The sequence below is a fragment of the Urocampus carinirostris genome, chromosome 2 (genome assembly GCF_059441175.1).
Source record: "Urocampus carinirostris isolate Australia breed hairy pipefish chromosome 2, RoL_Ucar_1.0, whole genome shotgun sequence".
NCBI lineage: Eukaryota > Metazoa > Chordata > Actinopteri > Syngnathiformes > Syngnathidae > Urocampus > Urocampus carinirostris.
Window position 1 is genome coordinate 18979056 of NC_142350.1, and position 23442 is coordinate 19002497.

Genomic DNA, 23442 nt, shown 5'->3' on the forward strand with positions numbered 1-23442 from the left:
TTCTTTGTTGTTCCATCCACTTAAAACTGTAAGACCCCTCTTCTGTATTTTGGTGTCATACTGCAATTAACTGATTATCACGTTTGGGATTCAAGATACCTTTTTTTTAAAGGAATTTAATACCTGAGGGGGGTTTTCAAATGCAGTAGGGAGGGTACAATTATTGTTAACCACCCAAAAAAAAAAAAAAAAAAAACAGATATCAGGCTTCCATGGGCGGCACAAACCCTTAGTGGGGAGGGGGGCAAGGTCTGTATGGGCTGCCCAAAGCGCCGGGTGTGGCGATACTCAACTGAGACCACTTGGTTAAATCAGTTAACCCATAAAAAACTCGGGAATTTAAATAACATTCTATAAATCCCAACACAATAATTTACATTTAAAATGACGTAAAAATAAAGGCGGGCAGCACGGCGGCGCAGTGGTTAGCGCGTGTGCGGCACAGTTCTAAGGTCTTGGGAACCTCCTGTGTGGGTTCAAATCCAGCTACCAAACTTACTGTGCGGAGTTTGTATGTTCTCCCCGTGCTTGCGTGGGTTTCCACCGGGCACTCCGGTTTCCTCCCACATTCCAAAGACTTGAATTTCAGGTGAATTGGCCGGTCCAAATTGTCCCTAGGTGTGAATGAGCGAGCGAGTTGTCTGTCCCTGTTTGCCCTGCGATTGGCTGGCAACCAGTTCAGGGTGTCCCCTGCCCACTGCCCGATGATTGCTGGGATGGGCTCCAGCCTCCCCGCGACCCTACTGATGATAAGCGGTGCGGCTAATGAGATGAGATGAGAAAAACAAAGACAGTAATATATACATGTCGTAATTCTTGGTTATAGTTCCTGGCCATATTACCCTGAAAACTCCCGATCTCATCCGAATATGGCCACTAGAGGACGTTCGATACTACTATCCGATAGTCCTCAAGTAACTATCGGGACAGATTGCCGATTCTGAAATAAAACGATGATTTCTTGTGAATAATACAGACTAGTAATCGATAATGACAATTTAAGAGCAATGCTTAATTATTAGATTATTTTATCTTAAAGTATTGAAACTGTACCCACCAGACAAATCAGATTTATAAAATCTGCAAATAACGTGTTCATTACAACATAAAAACCTTTTGATTGCACAAAAAAAACTAAAGAAAAACTGAATTATATTTACTATGAAGAAACTTAAATGATGCAATTAACTTTGATGCCTGTGTGTATTGGAAATGGAGCAGTTGTCAATTATTTATTACAGTTTTGTTTTGTTCTTAATTGTATTTTAAAGGAGCTGTACGGAATTTGGAACGTTGTTTCTCTCTGCCGGATTTTGTTTCCTTTATTTGGTAGGCAGCTTGTCATTAGGGTGGAATGGTGGGTCCTGAAGTCACATCAGTTCAGAACCAGTGCTTTAAATGAAAAATAAGGCTAATTGTGAAAAGTCATAATAATTCATCAAGTGTTTATTTAGTTTTAGTGGTTTATTGGTAGTTCTTGCATAAACATAAAAAGCTCAAATGTTATCATTGATTCAATTCCGCTCCCCATTTATTGGCATGCTGAGCAGATTTTCGCTCATGTTTTCAAATCTGCCCCCGCTCTCCTTTTTGTCTGAAGAGTAGGGGCGGAACCAACCCCCCTAGAGGGATATAAGCAACCTTCCGGTCCACTCCTTGCATTTCAGAACTCTTTATCAAAAACAGTCTCGGAACACATTCGCTCACTCTGACCATGACTTGGATTGGACTTCTACAAGGATTAGGGATCCTTTTGATTCTCTCCCAAACTAAAGGTAACGCTGATCTATCCGCAAATCAAAAAGTACCCGAATGGTGATCCATGTCCCACGTTTTTCCAGTGGAGTCCACAGAAGTGGACGTGCCGTTCCCTCCGGCCCGGCCCACGCCGCTCAACCTGGAGGCCATCTGCAGGCAAGGTCAGGGTCGCCCAAGGTACCCTGAGAGTTATTTCCCGCGGAGGGGCGCAGGACACTTCAGGCGGCGTGGGAAAGCTGTCAACCGGTTAGAGTCCTGGTACGCTCTGTGCTGCGGGCTGGAAGAATCCTCCGTGCTCTGCTGCACCAGGCAAGCGGTGAGTAAAAAAAAAAAAAAAAAAAAAGAATAAATAAGGAAAACAAAGGATAAGGACCAGTGGTGTCAGGCCAGCGAGACAACGCTAGAAGCGCAGGAGAAAAACGAGCTGCAATTTTAATTATGTCGACTTGAAATCGCCAAAGCCAGACACCACTCTTAACGCAACAGGAGATGTATTAGACTCTCTTTCTTTCTATCTTTATCTCTCTGTCTCTTTTTTTCTTCTGTCTTTCACTCTCTCTTTTTCTATCTTCCGCTCCCTTTTCCTCCCTTTCTCTCTCCCTTTCCCCCATGTCTCCCCTTTTCTTCTTCTCTCTCTTTGTTTTCCTCTTTCTCTTGACCTTTCTCTCTCTTCCTGTCTCACTTTCTCTCTATCTCTCTTTCTCTCTCTGTTACTTTTGTCTCTTGCTACTTTGCTCTATGACTCTCATTTTTCTATCCTTCTTTTTTATGTTCTTATTTTTCTATTTGTTTCTCTCTCTCTTCTCTTTTTCTCTCTTGCTAGTTTGCTCTTTGTCCCTCTTTCTCTTTTCTCTCCCATTTTCCTGTCCTTCTTTCTCTCTTCATTTCTCTTTCTCTAGACCTTTCTCTCCCTCTTTCTCTCTCTATCTCTCCCTTCTCACTTTCGCTCTCCCTCTTTTTCTCTCACTATTTTGCTCTCTGTCATTCTCTTTCTTTTCTTTCCTTTTCTTTTTCTGTCCTTCTTTCTCTCTTTGTTTCTCTTTCTTTTTACCTTTTGCTCTGCTTTTGCGCTTTTCCACTCTTGTTTTCTCTCGCTATCTCAGTCTTTCTCTCTCTCTTTTTCTCTCCTTCATTTGCACTTTGTCAATTTCTTTCTTTTCTCTCCTCTTTGTCCTTCATTCCATCTTTGTTTCTCTCTCTCTCTCTCTCTCTCTTTCTCTCTCTCTCATCTACTAGTCTGGCCCCCTTGAGAGTGGCTACCACATGAAAAACTTCTGAAAAAGACAGTTCTCAATAGAGTTTAAGTTGGGTTCTGAAAACTTTGTAATCTACTTTGGTGAATTTTTATGTCATGGTACTAATCCAAGTCCGCCTGCTGTTTTTTGCCATCAGTGGAAACAGACGCTAGAACAGTTCTGCATCGAGGAGTTCGGGACCATGACGGCACACTACGAGTGCTGCAGGAAGGAAGGGGACGAACGCTGGAACTGCTTCAACAGCGAGCTACCGAATCCGGACTATCTTGCCACGCCGGGATACGTTGCGCCCACCATGCCCGTCGAACCCGACTTCACCTTTGACGCAAATGCTTGCTAAAGGTAGATGGGAAAGGTTTAGATCACTGCTCCTCAACTGGTCTGACTTCAGGACCTACCTTTGCACCCTATTGAAAGGCTGCCACCCAAGCTGAGATACTTTTTTCAAAAAACAAAATGACCCATGTCGACTTCAAGTGTGGTATATACTCCCAATAAGCCTACATTACATATAAGCAACCCCCTAAAACTGCTTTAGAATCGCCGCATACCAAAAGAAAGTCAAAATAGTAATAAAGCGTGTACCTAAACATTGATTTTAATTGAATTATGTAGTTAGTAAGGAATAATATACTGATAAAAGGCTACAAATATAACATTTTTAAACCATTCCTGGAGTACAGTACTTTAAGGGCAGACACTCGTACACCATTTTAGTATTTTGTAATAATTCCCTTCTCTGACCATGTCGTTATTGTCACTGTTTTCTACTTCCTGTGATTACTAGCTTTCTTGGGACCTATATGAAGAAGAGAAAAATGAAATAAAACAAACAAAATCACTATAAAATGAGATTTGGTCCCTTTCAAACGCACCGATGGGTTGAACAGGTTGAAGAGATCGAGCAGGGCATTATTGCCATGTACTGTGTTTCAGCAGTGTGATGTTAAGCACATTCACCTACCAGGCGAAAGGTCCCCGTTTCGAAACCAGGTGGAAACATATGTTGGACTGGAGAGGGATGGGCGCCACAAGGCTGTACTTGGCCAAGACACACGACAGAAAAGGGTGCCCCAACGACCCTAGTGGTTAAGGGATCCAACCAACCAACTGTTAAGGAGTGTAATTGAACCTCTGTTTTTACTTCTTTTTGGCATTATTTTGTGGTCCACTAAAATGGGTCAGCGACTCACTTTTGGGTCCCAAACCACCAGTTAAGAAATAGTGGTTTGCATTATGTGAAAGCATGAAATAAATTGTATTTTCCCCCCCACAGATAATAAGAAGATGAGTTTTCTGGCAACTGGAGGGTTTAAAGTGTGGCAATTCAAGATATTTCCAAACAGGTCATATTTTTGCAACTGTTTTTTCAAGTCAATAAAATATACTGTATGTTCTGTATACTGTTGTACTGTATTTTGGTGGTCGGCAACATTTTCTGGTTTAATGTCTGACTATATTTTCGCAAACTGGCCTAATAATAGCCTTAGAAATTATAACAATAACTCTACTAAGGATAATAATAAGTCCAATAAGTCCACTATGTAATCACTAGACCACTCTGGATCCAGAATGACATGGGAAAAGGCATTTGGTTGTATCTTATTATGACACAGTACTCACAGTACCACATTGTTCTGGCTGAACCATTTCCCATAATGCTCCATTGCAATCCTTTACAATCTCTACTGTAAAGGATTGTAATTGGCCCACAATTATTACATTTTTAAATTTTTGCCCGAACCAATATAAAACAGGTTCGCAACCTACTTTGGGGTAACGGCTCACAAGTCATTAGATGAGAAATACTGATCTCCAATCCTAGTGGCCTAGTGGTCAGGATTCCGTGCTCATGCTCATCGCTGCGATCCGGGCTCAAATCCTGTTGCATCCAATTCGGGCACATGAGGTCAGCGATGTTAATCAAGGGATAAAGTATTGGTTTCTTTTCTACTACCGTAAAACCTCGATATTACTCGCACCCAAACTCTTGAGTTTTTTTTTAATGGGGGTGGAATGCGTGTATACAAGACATAAGAAAAAAAAAGCTAATCATGGTACCAGTCCGCGGCCCGGTTGTTGCCGACCTCTGCTGTATTGTACTCTCACAAGAATATAGTAATGTCCACAAGAGGTCTCTCTTCTAACGGTAAAAGTTGTCGGTAGCAACTCTTGATGTTTACAGTTCCACACAAATGACTTTGTACCAGAAAACATAATAAATGCCTAAATAACCTACCCACTAGAGTTTTTTGTCTCCTTTAACAGCATGAATAGCTCAACGTTGCACCAAGTGTATGCCATTTGTTTCTTTTCGCCTTTGACCTTCAAACTAAAATATTGTTTAAAGCTCTGGTGTCTTTGTATTCTAAACATACATTAGAAATATAAAATATGAATTAAAAATTTACATTAAAAAGGGGTAACTTCACTATTCAATGCGACTCCTGAGTTTGCATGTTGAACTTTTACTGTTGTATTTTTTTATTCTGTAAAAAGTCAAAACCGGAACTTTTCTTAAACTTCTGGTTTCACCAACAAAGCCGACAACTTCCGCGTTGCTTCCTTGTTTACGAACACGGAATGACAGGATTTGTTCATGACCCAAAATATGGATTTATATCAACATGTATGACCATTTATTTAGTCCCAATTCTGAATTTAGTTAGTTTTGGGACTCTGTTTTTATAAAGTTTGAAAAACTCTTAGAATGGCCACAGCCGCAGTTCCAAAGGAGCCGCAGGGGCTCCACAACCACCCTGCAAGTAAGTCTGACGTCATTATTAATGTTGAAAGAAAAGCAAAACATGTCTTTTGACTCTGCAAACTCCACGTATATGGCGTTTATGTATCATCATATAGCCTAAAATAGCAATCTAAGGTAAAGTGTCAGTAAATAAAAGTTACCAAAACTGAACTAGTGAGTCCTTCTTGGCTAAAAGTTAACAAGGTGTGTCTGCATGCCTGGGCTTCAGCCCAACTGCACACTTCACCAAAGTTGTTTCACTTTAAAGTTGCCTTTGTGAAAATGTGTAGTTTTTTCTCGATAAATACCTTTATGCTGTCTTCCCCAGATACTGCAGAGGCCACAAAAGAGGTAAGAATGATTTTTTGGGGTGTTGAGAGGCTAACCAACAATCTATGCAAACACATTACATGCATGATAAAGAGGCTGTGTGTTTTATTCAGCCAGCAAAGTCTTTTTTTTTTCTTTTCTTTCTTTGGCACACTATTTTGGTTGTTTATTTTTTTTCCTCACACAAAAAAACCGAACCAAAAACATTTAAAACATAGTAAAACAATATCTTCCAAAGTGGGATATTTTTCGCTTTAATGAGCTATTATTTGTAAAAAAAAAATCTTTTCTTTTTCAATTGGACTTTTTTCTCTTTCCTTTCTTTCATTTTCCTAGTTTTTTCTTTCCTTTTTTAAAATTATTTTTTCTTTCCTTTTTTTCTGGCTTTCTAGTTTCCTTTTATTTTTTTCATATTTCTTTTCTCCTTTTTTCTTATTTCCTCATTCTTTTCTTTCCTTTTTTTCTTATAGTTTTTCTCTTATTTCCTCCTTTTTGTTCTTTTTCCTTTCCCTTTTTTCATTCTTTGCAAAAGGCTAGGCAAAAAAAGTTGTGGTTCATTCTTTCTGTGCTTTTGAGCACTCTTTCGGTTGCACACTACCCTTTAGGCACATCCACTGGGCAAATATTACACATTGAAGCATTTAGTTTGGAAATATAAAGCGTATTAAACATACTCTCAACAGGTAAAACATTTTAAATAGATATATTAGGGACAAAAAGTCAAGCCAATAATTTGATTCCATCCATTATCTGCACCGCTTATCCTCAGTAGGGTCGCAGGGAGCCAATAATTTTGATTTTTTTATCATCTCTTTGCAGAGCGTTAGTTTATGCCTCCAACAAACCATAACATGGCCTTTAAAAGTTGCCAACATCACTTCAAAATAGTTTTTCCTCGCCTAGGCGGCTTTTTGTTTTCCTGTGTTATCAAGCTTCATTTCCCAACGATTTGCAGGGCACACAACTTCAGCGTAACAAAGTGTAGTTCTGGGGTACACACTTTTTCAGCATTCGAGCTACTTTAAAGATAATCGAGTCAAATATCTACCTATCATAAACCCTGCAAAAAAAATATTTCTGTATGCTTTGAGGACTTTATTTACATCATTTAATTAAACTAAAAACGAATGAAGATACAAGGGCAGCCTGCATTGAAAATTACATTCCTGATTCATGTACCACGGATTGAATATTGACAATATTCCTCAGTGTAAGCGTAAGCAAATCAAATATGTTTACTTAAAATAACAAAAAAATCTAATTGTCAAGTCATTCTTACTTTCAAAGCCAATTATCATGCAAAAAATTATAACTTGCATTATACAGCTAACAGGCGGTATTTGACTGCTAAATGGCAGCGTATCACTACAAATTCTCCCAGTTCCACTTTTGCGATCCACCAGTAGGTCGCGATAGCTGTAATGAGCACCCCTGGTGTACTTGAACCGTAAGGCAAAAATATCATGATAAAACAGTACCAAATTTCTCAAGTACTAATTCATTTAAAAAGGGTTAAAGTTTGGATGAAGCGAATGCATACATTTGAATAAATTTGGTTGTAAAAATAAACTGTTGGGACAAAAAGTAAGCATTTGGCCTCACTGTTCTAATCGTTTCAGAGCAAGGTCAAATATTTTTACATTCTCCTCACCGCTAGGTTCCAGGTATTAGCCAAGCTCCAGTTGTGAAGAAAACCATCGGCCACCTCGGGGTTGATCAGACCGGGAAGACTGTGTACAAAAAGGTAAGATGAGTTAACAGTGACTATGTTAACATGCAGGGAATAGTCTGACTAGGATCAGAATTTGGATTTTGGGAGGAATCCGAATGAATAGTTTACATGACTTGTGACTAACGAACAACCTCTAGACCTGCCGTTTGCAAATAATCTGTTCACAAGGTCCAAGCAGGAGCGTTACCCGTAGGCAAATAGATGTTGTTTCCGCATTTACCTTTTAGACAATAACTAAAGGATACTGTCATTCATGTCACTCACCCAAATCAATGAAGTACCGTGCTTGTTTCTTCTGTGCCCCAAAAGTGAGCTCCCTTGCTCTACAAGTTGTGCTGGTACGCTTGGACTTGCACTATAAATTGATAGATACAACTGTGGCATTTGTGCTTTTGGGACAGGAATAGAAATATAAATGTTTCAGAAAAATAAGACAATACATTTCAGTCTTTTTTTAATGAGTAAGCCGGAAATTGCGTGTATCATTCGTCTCTGGACTGCAAGTCCACAGTTACTTTGGGCACAGACAAAGAAAAAAAATATCCCGAAAAGAAGAAACTGCGGGCACATCGTCACGGGAACCATGCACGAATGATTGGAAAATGAATGGACAAATCCAAGCATTCAGTCGGACTATTTGTAGTCAACTAAGACCAGAATTTTTTTTTTGTGCGCAAAGTTTGCATGGATTTGCATGACTTGACTTGACATAACCTGAATTGGGGCAATAGTAGGATTTCAATTAGAGTTTTTGCATTTAGACACTGATATTTCCTTTTTTGCTTTCCAGACACCTTCATGGGCTTTGCAAGGCGCTATACAGTTAGGAATTACTCACACAGTGTGCAGCCTGGCGCAAAAGTCGGAGCGCGATGTTCTGCTACAGGACTTTGAAGAGGTGGAGAGTATCTACTTCCCCGGGTGGGTGCACTAAAGTAGTGCTAGCATAATGCTAACACTTATTTGGAAATGAGCTACCTAAATGCAAAAGTGACTTGATGATTTGTGTGGATAGTTGAGTGCAAATGAAGCAGCAACCCTAGCAAGTACAGATAAAATCAGGCCTAAAAAATCCAGCTCGGCCTGACCCAAAGAGACAGTGTGCAATATTTTGTGCCTTCTAGTGCTACAACCCAAAAAATATTTCAGTAAATGCTAGGCAAAAATCCATTAATTAACATACCATTGTTAACGTTTATAAATATTTAGGGTCAAATTTTATGCAATGTACCCTTAAAGACCGAACCAGCCCGAGTTCGACAAATTAACTTGATTCGAGGGGCCGAGCCCGGAAACAAGTTAGAAAATTTAACATTTTATTTGTGAGGAGTCGGGAGAGGGAGAAGGGGCGCTCCTACGAGCGTACAGACCAGCGAAGATACCAGGTGCTCCGCGTGAGTGTGAGACGGAATCCATTTCATGGATTTTCCACAAAACAAAAGAAAACAAGAACGATGAAGCGAAGATCATTTACAAAAAAAAGTCAGCAAAAGAGAAACGTCATGATTTACATTTTCCGCCTGAGCCGAATTTTGGACCAGGCTCAGGCTTAAGATCTTGCCTCTTCAAGCAAACACCATGTCTTTAAGCAGACAACCTATTCATGGTGATATTGTTTTCATCATCTGTGAAGGACTATTTTTTTCTTGCCAAATTGAGGAGATAAGACGGACCCAACAGATATGTTTCTTTATTATACAGTACTGCAAAGAAAATGGTTATATTTTATGGTGTTTTCGTGTTATTACTGAATCTTTTAATGGATTCAATCATAGAGAGCATTTTTTTTTGTTTGGGCATGTGAAGTGAAGGCAGCAACCATACGCCAGCTCACCACTATGGGGACTTTCGCTTCAAGACTTACGCGCCTATCGCGTTTCGCTACTTCAGAGAGATGTTTTGCATCCAACCTCATGACTACATGGTATCTTTAATTTCTTGAATTTTTTTTGAAAATTCTCTTTTCATTTTTACAGTGTTATCTACCTATCTTTAAGTGTTCCCTTTGTAGCAAGGACCTGATCGAGCTATCAAACCCGGGTGCCAGCGGCTCCCTCTTCTATCTATCCAATGATGACCAGTTCATCATGAAAACCGTGCAGAGGAAGGAAGCGGAGTTTCTGCAGAAGCTCCTTCCCGGTTACTTCATGGTGAGACCAAAACGAGGTCAGCGCAGAGAACCGAACTTGGAGATAACACACTTGTTCTCTTACAGAACCTGAACCAGAACAAGCGGACCCTGTTACCCAAGTTCTACGGTCTCTACTGTATCCAGGCGAACGGGACCAACATCCGCGTGGTGGTCATGAATAACCTGCTGCCTTCCTCGGTCCAGTTGCACCTCAAGTTTGACCTGAAAGGCTCCACGTATAATCGCCGGGCGTCTTCAAAGGAACGGGCCAAGGCCTTACCTACATTCAAAGACCTGGATTTCCTGCACGACATGCCTGACGGGATGACGTTGGACGCCGAGATGTATAACGCGTTTTGCAAGACCGTCCAGCGGGACTGCCTGGTGAGATTCCAAGGGGTAGAATATATTCCCTTCTTTTCCTAAAGAATTTTGGAAATTCTTTAAATTAGGGAATGTGAGGATTTTCTTCCTTGCAAGAAAAAGTCAAGCACAAAAAATAAACTAATCTCACAATTTTCATGGTACATTGACAAATAGAAATAAACTGCGACATTACTCCCCAGCATATAAAATATATATATATATATGTATATATGTATGTATGTATATATGTATACATCCATCTGGCCCATCAAGACTCACTCTCATTTCATCAGTCCATAAAACCTTAGAAAAATCTGTCTTGAGATTTTTCTTGGCCCAGTCTTGACGTTTCAGCTTGTGTGTCTTGTTCAGTGGTGGTCGTTTTTCAGCCTTTCTTACCTTGGCCATGTCTCTGAGTATTGCACACCTTGTGCTTTTGGGCACTCCAGTGATTTTGCAGCTCTGAAATATGGCAAAACTGGTGGCAAGTGGCATCTTGGCAGCTGTACGCTTGACTTTTCTCAGTTCACGGGCAGTTATTTTGCGCCTTGGTTTTTCTACACGCTTCTTGCGACCCTGTTGACTATTTTGAATGTAACGCTTGATTGTTCGATGATCACGCTTCAGAAGCTTGGCAATTTTAAGAGTGCTGCATCCCTCTGCAAGATATCTCACTATTTTTGACTTTTCAGAGCCTGTCAAGTCCCTCTTCTGACCCATTTTGCCAAAGGAAAGGAAGTTGCCTAATAATTATGCACACCTGATATAGGGTGTTGATGTCATTAGACCACACCCCTTCTCATTACAGAGATGCACATCACCTGATATGCTTAATTGGTAGTAGGCTTTCGAGCCTATACAGCTTGGGGTAAGACAACATGCATAAAGAGGATGATGTGGTCAAAATACTCATTTGCCTAATAATTCTGCACTCCCTGTATATGTCAACTAGTCAAGGGGGACCCTTTCCCACTGCCCAAAGGTGGCTGAAATGGGCTCCAGCACCCTAGTAGGGTTAAGCAATGTAGAAAATGGATGGATGAATATATAACATTTTGTACTGTCAGTTTTGATGTTTGATGATTTATTAAATAATAAAATGCCTTACTAATGCTGGGTACATCGATGACTTTTTTTCCTTCAAGGTGCTGCAGAGTTTCAAAATTATGGATTACAGCCTCCTGCTCGGGATCCACGTGGTGGATCAGGCAGGTGGAGAGACGGTGCAAACGGAGCAGCCGGCAGAGCGGCCTAAACTGCAGAACACAAAAGTCCTCTACAACACGGCCGTAGAGGCAATACAGGCACCAGGGAGCCACGACCCGTGCGTGTCAAGTCCTTTGAAATTTCTATCAGTTCTACGTTGAATTCATTGGATTATTCAGGACTAATGCTACCTTTTTTCAGAATTTACAGTACCAATTTTATTTTACCGTCAAAAATTCTGCCAAAGACAATAACCATTTTTTTGGGCAGCACGGGAGGTATCCCAGCACGAAACGCCAAAGGCCAAAGACTGCTGGTGTACATTGGTATTATTGACATCCTGCAGTCATATAGGTAAGCACTATTTTTTTCAGATCACATGTTCAAATTTCTCAAATTTGAAGTCTTGTCTCGCAGATTCATCAAGATGCTGGAACACACGTGGAAATCTCTTGTTCAAGATGCGGTATGTTTGCAGCTAAATCTTGAAACCATTCTTGAAATAATTTAAGTCATGTGTTAATGTCTCTCCTTCAGGACACGGTGTCAGTGCACAGACCGGATTTCTACGCCGACCGATTCCAGAAGTTCATGTGCAACACAGTCTTCAAAAAGATTCAATGTGAGAATATGCCGGATATCTTATCAATAGACACCAATGAAGTGAGGTGATAACATTTTGTACTTTTTCTCTATTTTTTTTTCATAATCTGTATTTTAGTGAGAACGTCCCCTTCTAAAAGGCGCCACAGTTCTCTGAGAAAGTCTGAAACCCCCGCAACTCAGCCGGCAGAACAGAGCTCCAGCCAGAACCAGAAGCCTGAAGCAAAGCAAGAGAATACACCAGCGACCAAAGAGGATGTGGGACAGGACGATGGTAAGGACTAAAAATGTGAGCTAGGTTGCATGGCCTGTTGCATCTAAGGTAGGGGTCAGGAATCCATAGCGCTTTTCATGAGTATATCTGGCTCGAAGATAAAATGTACCCCAAGAGAATTTTCACCATACTTTTCGAATTCTGTTATATGTAAAGCCAACTCGAATCTTTAAGGTTAAGGTTTGGTACAGTAAATATATGGCGGTTTCAACTATAGTTTACCGTCACAGCGTTACACTAACATATCCTGTTTTTACCTTACGTCACAAAGGAATACTTTATTCGGAATCTCATTAAACAAAGTTTGTACTGTACACTTTTAAAACACTTCATGATAAAAACCCACAGGACAAAAACGCCAGCCAAGCACCCAGAGCATTTTTATTGGGCGAGCGGTAGGGGTTGGGCGGATCTCTGAAAACACAGCACGCCCCCCTCTCGCTCGCACACTTCCACTGCGCGGAAGGAAAATACACCCATAAATAATCTCATCTCATTAGCCGCACTGCTTAACCTCAGTAGGGTCGCGGGGGTGCTGGAGCCCATCCCAGCAATCATCGGGCAGTGGGCAGGGGACACCCTGAACTGGTTGCCAGCCAATCGCTGGGCACACGGGGACAGACAACTCACTCGCTCATTAACACCTAGGGACAATTCGGACCGGCCAATTCACCTGAAATGCATGTTTTTGGAATGTGGGAGGAAACCGGAGTGCCCGGAGGAAACCCACGCAAGCACGGGGAGAACATACAAACTCCGCACAGGAAGTCTGGAGCTGGATTTGAACCCACACAGGAGGTTCCCATGACATGAACTGTGCCGCACATGCGCTAACCACTGCGCTGCCGTGCTGCCACCCATAAACAATGTTCCCTGTAATTTTCCACGGGTCTGAGCGTTCACACAAAGTCTGTGAGCAACGCTTGAAATAACAGTGAGCAACCATAATCCCAAGTGTGGCAAGATAATTAATTATCAAACATATCCAAAACTTGACATCAAGTTACATTTTGCTGAGTTTCTGGCAATGCAAAATTATTTTTTTCTTTTGAATGAATCGACTCATGTACTATTGCAAATGTTGTACGGCCTACAAACGTCGTTTGTTCTTGCAATTCTTTCACAAGATATCAATTTCTTTTTATTTCCTGATATATTTTGTCGCATAATAACATTTTTGGGGGCTTATCTAGTCGGTTGTAAGATACAGAACTGTACTTACCGTAAATTCCGGACTATAGACTATATTCCGGACTATAGAGCGGACTAAGGGGAATACCGATTTTATCCATACACAAGCCGCACCTGTATATAAGCCGCATGCACCCACATAAAAAAAACATGAATGTAATCCAAGCAAAATTACAAGTACCGCGATTGAAAGTAAATGTCCTTCATTGAAGCACACAGTCCAAAAATCTCAGCCGTCGAAATGAACGTCAAATGGTTTAGGTACTTAAAATTTGTTGCTCAATTCTGGGTGCTCGTTGATAGTAATCCAAGGAAAAAAAGTGTATATTTCCAAAGGTAAGGGTGGGAAAAATATATATCCATTATTGTCCACCGTGTCCACAAAAACTCACCTTTACCGATCCCCACTTTCCCATCAGCCCGCGTTTGCTCCGCCCCGCTTTTTAATTTGCTCGTGCAGAATAACTGTCTCAAATAAATACAAATAAATACATTACAAAAATATACAGTTGCAAATACATATTACACATATTTGCAAAGAAAGACGGTACATCGAGAGAGTTTTCAAAGCTTCAATAATAATAATGATAATAATATAACTTTCATCCTAAACCGTGCCTTTGGGAGGTAGCCTCACGCTACTAACAACCTGCTCGCATGCCAGCATATTAGTCTGTTAAGGAAATAATTGCTGTATTCGTTTAAACCAAAAAAGTACAGCGCTGCGCTTTCGGCCAATCATGCCAACTGTGGTTCTAGGATTGTGTACTAATGACTTTTCGAATGGCGCTTCTCGGCTTTTTGGCTGATCTTTGATTTTTGCAATACGGAGATGGAATAAGGGCTTGCTCTGTCCACTCCACGCATAGGCCCGGTATTGCAGTACCTCCGGGAACGGTGCATTCGCAATGATCGCAGCAAGGCTTTAAGGCTAGGACCTTAGCTTGGCCTTTTGGCTGAGAGTAAGAGTCCCGGCTCCTTGGCTTTGTAGCATATTATGAACTGACGAATAACGGATAATTAATAAAGAAAATAGAACAATAACCCCTAAAAAATCAACATTATTGTTATTTCATAAATTTTAGAAAATCATCAAACGTGCTGAAGAATTAGCTTTTGGCTGGAGAGCGGGTTTGGCGTTTTAAAAAAATATTTTGTCTTCAAATATATGGTGTGGTTCTCTCCCGGAAATATCAAAATGTTTTTGATTTTATGGCTCTTTGGGTCAAAAGGTTTCCGAACCCTGATTTTGGGCTTCAGGCATGTTCCAGCATGTTAAACGGTATTACCAAGCAAGTTAGTATTGGAATGCAGTGATCTTGAAATAGTAATGTATATATGCTCCTACTATTAGTATGTAAAGAATCAGTAAGTTCATACATATTTCCACAAGGTGTTTTTTATTTTTCATCTTTTGATCGTAAACAGATTGTTTTAGGCACAGAGAATATTTTCATGTAACTTCACAATGTTTACCTCTTTGTTACAGGGGTCAAGGAAATGTCAAAATCAAATGAAGCAAATGGAAAGACCTGACTCATAATACAGTTTTCAGCTGCACTATGATTCACTTTGGACTCCCAACAATGTCCTCAAGTCACTAATCTCCATGGAATGTTTTCACTTACAATCATAGAAGGTCCTCACCTTCAATTAAGCATTTTTAAGAACTTACTCAAGTGCTTTAGGAGGAGTAATGTCACCCTTTTTCTTTGAATAGACCAAACTACAATGAATGGGTTAAAATGAAAGTGCCTAGACACAATTTTAGAAAATATTGAGTACGACATCAAAAGAAATGTTTTTTTTTTGCTTGCAATGTCTAATTTCTACAATGTACATGTTTTACTCTAGTATGTTTACATTTTTAATAATTGGTGGTACGACCACAGTAAATTGTTATTGTACGTGACATCTGTTAGCACAGCATACTGTACAACGTGCAGTATCATATTTTAAGTGTTTTACAATGCAATTTAGGGTGCTTATACTTACAGGCTTTGGAAGTGTTGCAATATTCAATTCATTTAAATTGAAAAAAAAATCAATTCGGCCGATTTGAATTGCTTTTTGATTCTTTTTAACGTGCCTTAAGGACCAAAATATTAACTTGTATTTATTACAGCATCTATTGCTCTTTGGCATGTATTGCTGTATATTGCATTTTGATCACTGTATTGGGAATAAACATGCATTTGATAAATCATTGTTTCATTTCTTAAAGTTGAAATTTGAACATTTTGTTAACGAAAAAAATATGTTTTAGTACTTTTTACTCACTATGACGAGTTTCTATCTTGGCTTGTTTCGTCTGGTGACGTTTTCTAGCTGGAAAACTCGACTAATTACAAACAACCTTGTAGAAATAATGGCCAATCGTGAGGGACTTTGTTCATTTCTGATCCAATGGTTTGTGAGATTATAGTAGTGCCGCCAGAACCACAACAAGACGTTTCCAAAATGGTGCTCGAAAGTACTATGGTCTGGTAAGGAGTGCAATATTGTAATTTTAATTCACTTTTCCCTCTTCAAACGTATCGCCCGTTGCCCAGATAACAACCAACAAAAGGTGTTTTTTCTCTGTTGAATGCCTTGCTGATATCTACAAGGAACGGTCCGGAAAAGTCATTGTTCGTTTTGACGACTAGGAGCGGCTGAGTCATTTAGCTAGTGCTATAAGCTAACACTAGCTTTCCGTGGAAAATAGATTATCACACGAGTTGACATTTTAAATCTTGGGGTATTTATTGTAATTAAAAGCTTATTGGTGTAAATTCACTTTAAAAAATATTCCACTGACCATTGCCTTCAGCGAGTGCGAAGGGGGCAACTTGAAAAGACGACTACAGAACTAAGGGAAAGCCGTATTTTCAAAAGATCTTGAGCATAACGTTCAAAATGTTTTGGGGGGGATAAGCATCTTTATATAGTAGTGGTTCTTAAGTGTCACAAGGAATAAATTCCACTTCTAAAATATATCCAAAGAAATGATTGTGCAGTATAAAGCAGATATATATGATACGATCACATTTTCCCTGAAATGACTTCATGTACCATATAACATGTGTATATACCCTCATTTGTGCCTACATCGTACATAAGCGACCCTCTAAAACTCATTTAAAGTAGCCACATACTAAAAGAAATTGTAAATATGAAAAAAGTGTACCTAACAATTGAAAATCATTTAAACATGTAGTTAATCAAGATTTAAATATTGGTAAAAAGCTACAAATATATCATTTCAAACCATTTACTATACCTTCCAGCAGCGCTTTAACGACAGACACCATTTTTGTATTTTGTAATTGTTTCCTTCTTTGGCTCGATTTTTGATGTCACTGTTGTTCGCTTTTCCTTCCCCTTATCACTAACTTTCTTGGGACCCATTATCTCTGGGAGAAAAAAAGAAATAAAACAAAATCACAATAAAATGAGACGTGCTCCCCCTCAAACGTACCGATTGTCTTAACAGGTAGGAGAGCCGAAACAAGGATTTATCGGCAACTACTGTTAAGGAGTGTAATTGACCATCCGTGTTTTCTTCTTCGCGTTATTTTCCCAAAAAAGGCCCACGACCCACTATAATCAGGTCCATGATCTACATTTGGGTCCCGACCCTCTTGGTGGTAAAAAATAATGAATAAAAAAAAACAAAAAACAATATTAATTTAAGTAACGAGTAAAAATACACTATCATGAAAACTTTTATTTTTAATTTTTGCATTTCTGTTACATAACATGAGTCCGACTTCAAGGGACCTGAAATAATTGTTATCTTGTTGCTATGATTATCAAAAAACTAAATTTCGTGAAAGGTTGGGTAAAAACAAAGAGAAGAAAGTTTTGTCACTTTAATCTCCATGATTAATATTTTATTGCACTTTTTAGAACTTGTTTTTTTGCTGCACGACACAATACAGCGACATCTAGTGGTCAAATCAACACTCTGTTCCTTTGACTTAGTACAAAGCTACTTTATTCTTGACAATATTCCAATTCTATCAGAGTAGTACATTACTGCCAAACTTGATTAGCTGAAATCCTATTTTCTCTCCCTAAATCTTATTTTTTTTCCTTTGGATTTTATTTTAAAACTGCAATATTACTTCCTGTAGAATTACCCCTTGGGTGTTGAAAACTCAATCGTTTGGTTGTCTTTCCCTTCTTAGCTGCTGTTTCTGACCAATGTCCAAACTCTGCACTGATAATCAAGGAGATGAACTAATGTTGATGCAGGAAAAAATATGAATAGTTTGTACTTGCGGTTGGCAAAAATAAATCCTATGTTAATGTAAAGCAGCATACTCATTCCGGAATACGGATTAGAATTAGAAATGTCTTTATTGTCATTGGACTGAATAACCTATACTTTTTGTTGAATAACCTATACTTTTTGTGGACAATATCTCTTTATTATTTGTAATTGCAACATCCTTTGCTGTCTGGTAATCCTGAAAGGGGGATACCACATGTGCGGTCCCTTCTCAAGGTTTCTTCATTTTCCTCATGTTGAGGTTTTTGAGTTTTTCCTTGCCCTCATGTTGGTTCCAGATCAGGGGATGGTGTAATAATAGTCTGAAATAATAGTCTGTGCAATAACCTGTGCATCCCTTTGAGACTATTTGTGATTAAGGGCTATACAAATAAAAATGACTTGACAATTGGTAATAACTTAGTGATCCTTGTTTACAAGGAGATTATACGCGGCACTCCAGGATAACCATGTAATGAAAGACAATGCTGTAAAATAAGGTTTAAAAATGAGAATGTCAGGATAAATGAGTCACAATTTACAAGGTAGTGCTTGGAGAATGGCTTTAGTTGTAAGTGCATTAGAATAATAGCACAATGAAAACTAGTACAATGATATTGGCCGCGACCTACTTCCAGAATCAGTCAAGAAACAAAATTTGCATTTTCATTTTTCTCGGCATATGTCTATATACAGTACACACATTTTTCTCAGTCTTTTCAGTGTGCTTGTTTAGGGTGGTGATGGCCTTGGGGAGGAAACTGTCCTTGAGCCTGTTGATGACTTTGTGTATGGTTCTCTAGGCCTGTCGTCATTGAGGCTGACCAATGATGTCATCTTTTGGATGATGGAAGTTTTTAGGCAGGATGGAATGATAACTAGTAACAGGGACTGGTTGGAGAAAGTAATTCTCCCTGTGAGAGAAATGATTCCCAGTGTCCTGCATACAGGGGGGGATACTTGCCACTATACTAATGAGGATAGCCATTACCCGCTGCACCTGTGCGTGCCGCCATCTTGTATATGTTGAATGTATAAAAAAACAATAAAATTGTATAGTTTGAAAGTTATGCTACAATTGGTCACATCAAGAAGTTTTGTCTTCAGTGTGCCCTACTTCAAACTCATTTAAGATGTGATTTTCTTATTGCATCAGCGTGGACAACAGCGAGTACATGCGAAATGGGGACTTCCTTCCAACAAGGCTGCAAGCTCAGCAAGATGCCGTCAACATAGTTTGCCATTCCAAAACACGCAGCAACCCCGAGAACAACGTGGGGCTTATCACCATGGCAAAGTAAAAAAAAAAAGCCCAAAGTCAAACTTTTGGACTTGCTAAAACGTACAGTGCATATAACTTACCATTCTGATTTTTCCTAGCAACTGCGAGGTGCTTACCACACTGACGCCAGACTCTGGACGCATCCTCTCTAAACTTCATGCTGTCCAGCCCAGAGGCAACATCTGCTTTTGCACAGGCATTCGAGTGGCTCATGTGTGTATACTCTTAATAATATATATGTCTGTTGAATAATTGGTTAGTGTGCATTACTCGGTGCTTGTCTTCCTCTCTAGTTGGCCTTAAAACATCGCCAAGGAAAAAACCACAAGATGCGGATCATTGCCTTTGTGGGGAGTCCTGTGGAGGATAACGAAAAGGAAGTGAGTTTTTTTGTTGTGTGTGTGTGTGTTTGTTTTGTTTTTAATTAAACCCAACTGACCCCGATTCATCTTTTTTGTGGTGCAGCTTGTCAAAATGGCAAAACGCTTGAAAAAGGAGAAGGTGAATGTGGATATCATTAACTTTGGAGAAGAGGTGAGACTTTTGGGTCCCATTTGAGATAATTACAACTCATAAGTACAGTGGTACCTCTTCATACGAGAACTTCTAAAAAACAAAAATTTAGCTCACAAGATGAAGTTCTCGAGCAGTCCCAGAGGCTACCTCTCGAGACCGCTCACCGTCATGACTGCTGCTGCCAGCATCAACTCGTTCAGTTTGTGCATGAAAACTGTTACAGGCAGATTTAAAAATACATTTTTGTTTGTACATTCATTTAAAGTTACAGTAACTTCCATTTTGGCCTGGAGAGGGATGGGCTTTACCAGGCTGTACTTACCCAAGGCACACCACTGGAAAATGAAAGTGGTTAAGGGATCCAAACAAACAACAAACTTTCCTATTAAGTGTAGAGTAAATGCTCACGTATCATTAACAGTCTCTTGTTGTCATAACTAACCTTACAAACACAACCCGGCCTCTTTTTACTCACAGCAAGACAGACTGTAGAATACCGCAACAATTTTAGAGATCTACTATGACCTTGTCTGCTACCAGTGACCGAGACGATCCGGATTGGAGCCGAAATGTACAAGACGAGATCCGTCTTGATTTAAAAATAACATTTTCACAATATCAAATCAACAGTAATCGTATAGAATGCAGTAAATACATATAAATTGACAAGTATGCGATCACCATCATCGTTGCCTTGTGAACGGCCGCCCACATGACACCTCCCAGCCCTTTACTTTGCACCACACCAGACCCTTTATGACGTCCAAATGTCTCCATGATAATTTTACATGAAAAAAAACTAATTTCATCTAATTAATCTTATTTAGAGACCTGGAATATGTGTTTTATAGCTATTCATGTTCACTGTGGTGCTTTAGGGAGGTTGGGACTGAGCCAGTTTTGAATAACTATATCGGGAAAATTTGCTTGTTACACGTGCTTTTCAAGCTATGAGCACGATCCTAATACGACTTCAGCTCATATAAAGATGTACCACTCTAATTTGTTTCCCCAGATTTGACCCGAGGGGGTTGATTTATTTTACTGCAAAAGCTTTTACTAAAAAGAATTTCTTTACATTCAAAAATGTCATTCATCTGATTCAGGAGCTGAACACAGAGAAGCTGACAGCCTTCATCAACACGCTGAACGGAAAGGAGGGCGCCGGATCTCACTTGGTCACGGTGCCTCCTGGGCCCAGCCTGGCTGACGCCCTGCTTTCCTCACCCATTCTGGCCGGCGAGGGCGGATCCATGATGGGCCTCGGTGCCAGCGACTTTGAGTTTGGCGTCGACCCCAGTGCTGACCCAGAACTTGCTCTCGTAAGGCAACATAACGTGACATTGTTGATAGTTGATACTTTTTCCTGTTTATCATGTCATCAAAAGACATATTTAAACACAATCCCTAATTCTTAAACATGCAAAATGCGGGTAAATAGTACATGGTTTGTGCATTAAATCTATGCATATTGCATTGGTATATTCAATTTATTTTCCGGAGTTAAGAATTTTGAAGACAACATGTCTTGTCGTTGTCATCCTAAGCTGTGATGTCAGTGGAGGAACACCATCACCCTAGCAACCCAGTTGCCATATTGTTTTACGTTTTAATTAGTCGAAAAAGGTTACAAGTGTTTTAAGCCGCATTTTAGTAGTTTTCGTGGAGGATGCCTCGGCGCTTTGTCACAGCTGATCATAAAACACCGAGCTGCCAGGGTAACAGGGAACCAACAATGAAAAGCGCAGCGGATACGGCGACAGTTGCAAAGCCAGCGGGGGAAAAACTAACCAAGGAAAACGGTAAGCAGCCACCTGGCGCCAAGCGGGAGCAAACAAAGCAGGAAAGCCCTCGGTAGCTGGAAAGCTAGCGGGAAAAAATTATACCAACCACGGCACACGCAGTAAAAACACAAAAGCCTCAATCTTTAAGCAGGAATGAGCAGTACAATCGCTGTCCGTTTCAAGAGTACGCCTCACATGTCGTGTAAACACGATTCGCCATTTTAAAAATGTTGCGTTCCTTCAATGACATCACAGCTCTACCGCAAACACGCATGATGGGGTCAAATTTGAGACTACATTTTTCGAGTCCCCTGGCGCGTGAAATGTTTTTCAACATATTTGTGTAAATTTTTGGGAGGAACACTACATGGTCCTTAATCTGAGTAACATACTTTGGCTTCCATACTTGCATTACAGTGATAATGTCTTAACAATTTTTGTAGGCTTTGCGCGTGTCCATGGAGGAGCAGCGTCAGAGGCAGGAGGAGGAGGCCCGAAGAGTCGCGGTGGCCTCTGTTTCAGAGGGCAGCGTGCCCATGCCAGCTGTGGATGGTACGCAAGATCCATATCAACCTAAAAGGGAGCATATAACATCATTGAACAGACCCTTTCCTCATTTTAGAATCAGAGGAGGCCTTGCTGAAGATGTCTGTGTCTCAGCCCGAGACGGGTGCCACTGCAATTCCAGACTTCAGTAGCATGACTGAGGAGGAGCAAATTGCCTACGCCATGCAAATGTCTCTTGCTGGAGGAGGTCAGCACACTCGACTGCAAATGGGTGAGGTTTTATTAATTTAAGGGATCGCAATAACATTTATTCCCCCATCTTGTCATTTAACAGAATATAGTGAAATGGACACCGGAGTTCCAATGGATGCTACAGACTCAGTAAAGGTAGGTAGGGTTCTGTTGTATTTTATTCAGTTCAAATGATCGATGTAATCAGAAACTGATAGCTCTTTCATAATTATTTAGGAGGAAGATGACTATGATGTAATGCAGGATCCGGAATTCCTGCAAAGCGTGCTAGAAAACCTGCCAGGTGTAGACCCAAACAACGAAGCCATTCGTAACGCCATGGGCTCCCTCGCCACCCAGACAGGAGCCAAGCCAGAAGCCAAGAAAGAGGATGAGAAGAAGAAATGAGTCAAAGATTTTGATATGAATTCTTCATCATAAAACAGTTATGTTAATCTACCACCATTTTGTGACACAATAAAGCACCCCAATAAACATGCAAAAAAATCTATTTTCATTAGCAATTTTGGACCTTTTGGTAACTGACAGCGTTGGGATGCGGTGCATACCAGGACATCGACAAAAGGGCCAATCAAGCAAAACCTCATACATGTGTCCAACTATTGGCTCTTATGTCAGATTATTTTTATCCATTTCTTATGATAGAAGTTGAAAATGTCAAACGAGGTTCTTAAATGTGATTGAAATCCTTGAATATGCTTGAATTTTAATGTTGTTTTCAAGGATTGACAGATGCTAGAATCTTAGTTGAAGTGGTTGTAAATGCTTGAAATTGTTGCAATGTTTCAGAAGTTGCTTAAAAATGATGCCAACACTGCTCTCTGGTGGCTTTGCTCGGCCGTTGTATCTCTTCCCACGTAATTAATAGCAGCCGGCGATGGTTTGAATGGTATTGTCCCATGACACGTTATCGACCCCAATGGGTCGCGCCCTAGAGGACAGGTGATTGCTACACCCAAACAATGCTTTATGAAATGTATATTAGTGCAATGATTACGTATTAATTACGGGCCATGCAAATGTTTGTGAATATACAAAACACACGATTCACATCAGATTTTTCTAATGATACCAGAAATAATGGGTTTAAAAATGATTAAACAATTCTTCCATTTAGCCATGAGGTGTCCGAATCCTGGTTAAAAAAACCTATTGCTGCATCGAATTTCCCATACAGGGCGGCGCAGTGGGAGAGTGGTTAGTGCGTTTGAGGTCATGGGATCAAATCCAGCTACCAGCCTTCCTGTGTGGAG

General features: G+C 40.1%; 3 protein-coding genes, 1 long non-coding RNA gene and 1 pseudogene across 6 annotated transcripts; 4 read left to right on the forward strand and 1 right to left on the reverse strand.

The window, feature by feature from the left end:
- The first annotated feature begins 1612 nt into the window (after positions 1–1612).
- On the forward strand, positions 1613–4415 carry ecm1a (extracellular matrix protein 1a). Of its 2 annotated transcripts, XM_088329247.1 has the most exons (4): positions 1613–1775; positions 1842–2074; positions 3151–3356; positions 4291–4415. In XM_088329247.1, the coding sequence occupies exons 1-3, from the start codon at positions 1715–1717 to the stop codon at positions 3352–3354; spliced, it is 498 nt and encodes a 165-aa protein (XP_088185373.1). In that variant the 5' UTR covers positions 1613–1714; the 3' UTR covers positions 3355–3356; positions 4291–4415. The 2 variants fall into 2 exon arrangements, with proteins under 2 accessions (XP_088185373.1, XP_088185371.1); XM_088329245.1 differs by having other exon boundaries at positions 3151–4415.
- A 978-nt stretch (positions 4416–5393) lies between these two features.
- Positions 5394–15796, forward strand: LOC148371257 (phosphatidylinositol 4-phosphate 5-kinase type-1 alpha-like). 2 transcript variants are annotated; one of them, XM_088329242.1, is made up of 13 exons: positions 5394–5779; positions 6089–6111; positions 7748–7834; positions 8613–8743; positions 9629–9746; positions 9820–9972; positions 10038–10337; positions 11465–11643; positions 11727–11879; positions 11943–11991; positions 12063–12147; positions 12247–12402; positions 15083–15796. In XM_088329242.1, exons 1-13 carry the CDS (start codon positions 5725–5727, stop codon positions 15127–15129), a joined length of 1536 nt encoding a protein of 511 aa, XP_088185368.1. In that variant the 5' UTR covers positions 5394–5724; the 3' UTR covers positions 15130–15796. The 2 variants fall into 2 exon arrangements, with proteins under 2 accessions (XP_088185368.1, XP_088185369.1); XM_088329243.1 differs by having other exon boundaries at positions 11796–11879.
- On the reverse strand, positions 7737–15919 carry LOC148371258 (uncharacterized). The gene is made up of 4 exons (XR_015849786.1): positions 15874–15919; positions 13986–14058; positions 8087–8177; positions 7737–7820 (listed from the first exon to the last, which is right to left on the reverse strand). It is a non-coding gene; the product is annotated as an uncharacterized LOC148371258 (long non-coding RNA).
- On the forward strand, positions 14379–14501 carry LOC148371259 (U2 spliceosomal RNA; annotated as a pseudogene).
- psmd4a (proteasome 26S subunit ubiquitin receptor, non-ATPase 4a) lies at positions 15911–23007 on the forward strand. The gene is made up of 10 exons (XM_088329244.1): positions 15911–16079; positions 19005–19145; positions 19229–19343; positions 19424–19510; positions 19596–19664; positions 20753–20968; positions 21874–21982; positions 22053–22184; positions 22272–22324; positions 22406–23007. Exons 1-10 carry the CDS (start codon positions 16000–16002, stop codon positions 22574–22576), a joined length of 1173 nt encoding a protein of 390 aa, XP_088185370.1. The 5' UTR covers positions 15911–15999; the 3' UTR covers positions 22577–23007.
- The last annotated feature ends 435 nt before the right edge of the window (positions 23008–23442 follow it).

Excerpts from the sequence above, each read along its gene's own strand:
- ecm1a (XM_088329245.1), top strand. The coding sequence starts at position 1,715 with ATGACTTGGATTGGACTTCTACAAGGATTAGGGATCCTTTTGATTCTC. Across the intron at positions 1,776-1,841 it reads GATTCTCTCCCAAACTAAAG|TGGAGTCCACAGAAGTGGAC; the intron begins GTAACGCTGATC and ends ACGTTTTTCCAG. Across the intron at positions 2,075-3,150 it reads TCTGCTGCACCAGGCAAGCG|TGGAAACAGACGCTAGAACA; the intron begins GTGAGTAAAAAA and ends TTTTGCCATCAG.
- psmd4a (XM_088329244.1), top strand. The coding sequence starts at position 16,000 with ATGGTTTGTGAGATTATAGTAGTGCCGCCAGAACCACAACAAGACGTT. Across the intron at positions 19,511-19,595 it reads TGGAGGATAACGAAAAGGAA|CTTGTCAAAATGGCAAAACG; the intron begins GTGAGTTTTTTT and ends TTTGTGGTGCAG. Across the intron at positions 22,185-22,271 it reads AATGTCTCTTGCTGGAGGAG|AATATAGTGAAATGGACACC; the intron begins GTCAGCACACTC and ends GTCATTTAACAG.
- LOC148371257 (XM_088329242.1), top strand. The coding sequence starts at position 5,725 with ATGGCCACAGCCGCAGTTCCAAAGGAGCCGCAGGGGCTCCACAACCAC. Across the intron at positions 7,835-8,612 it reads GGAAGACTGTGTACAAAAAG|ACACCTTCATGGGCTTTGCA; the intron begins GTAAGATGAGTT and ends TTTGCTTTCCAG. Across the intron at positions 11,644-11,726 it reads GCACCAGGGAGCCACGACCC|AATTTACAGTACCAATTTTA; the intron begins GTGCGTGTCAAG and ends ACCTTTTTTCAG.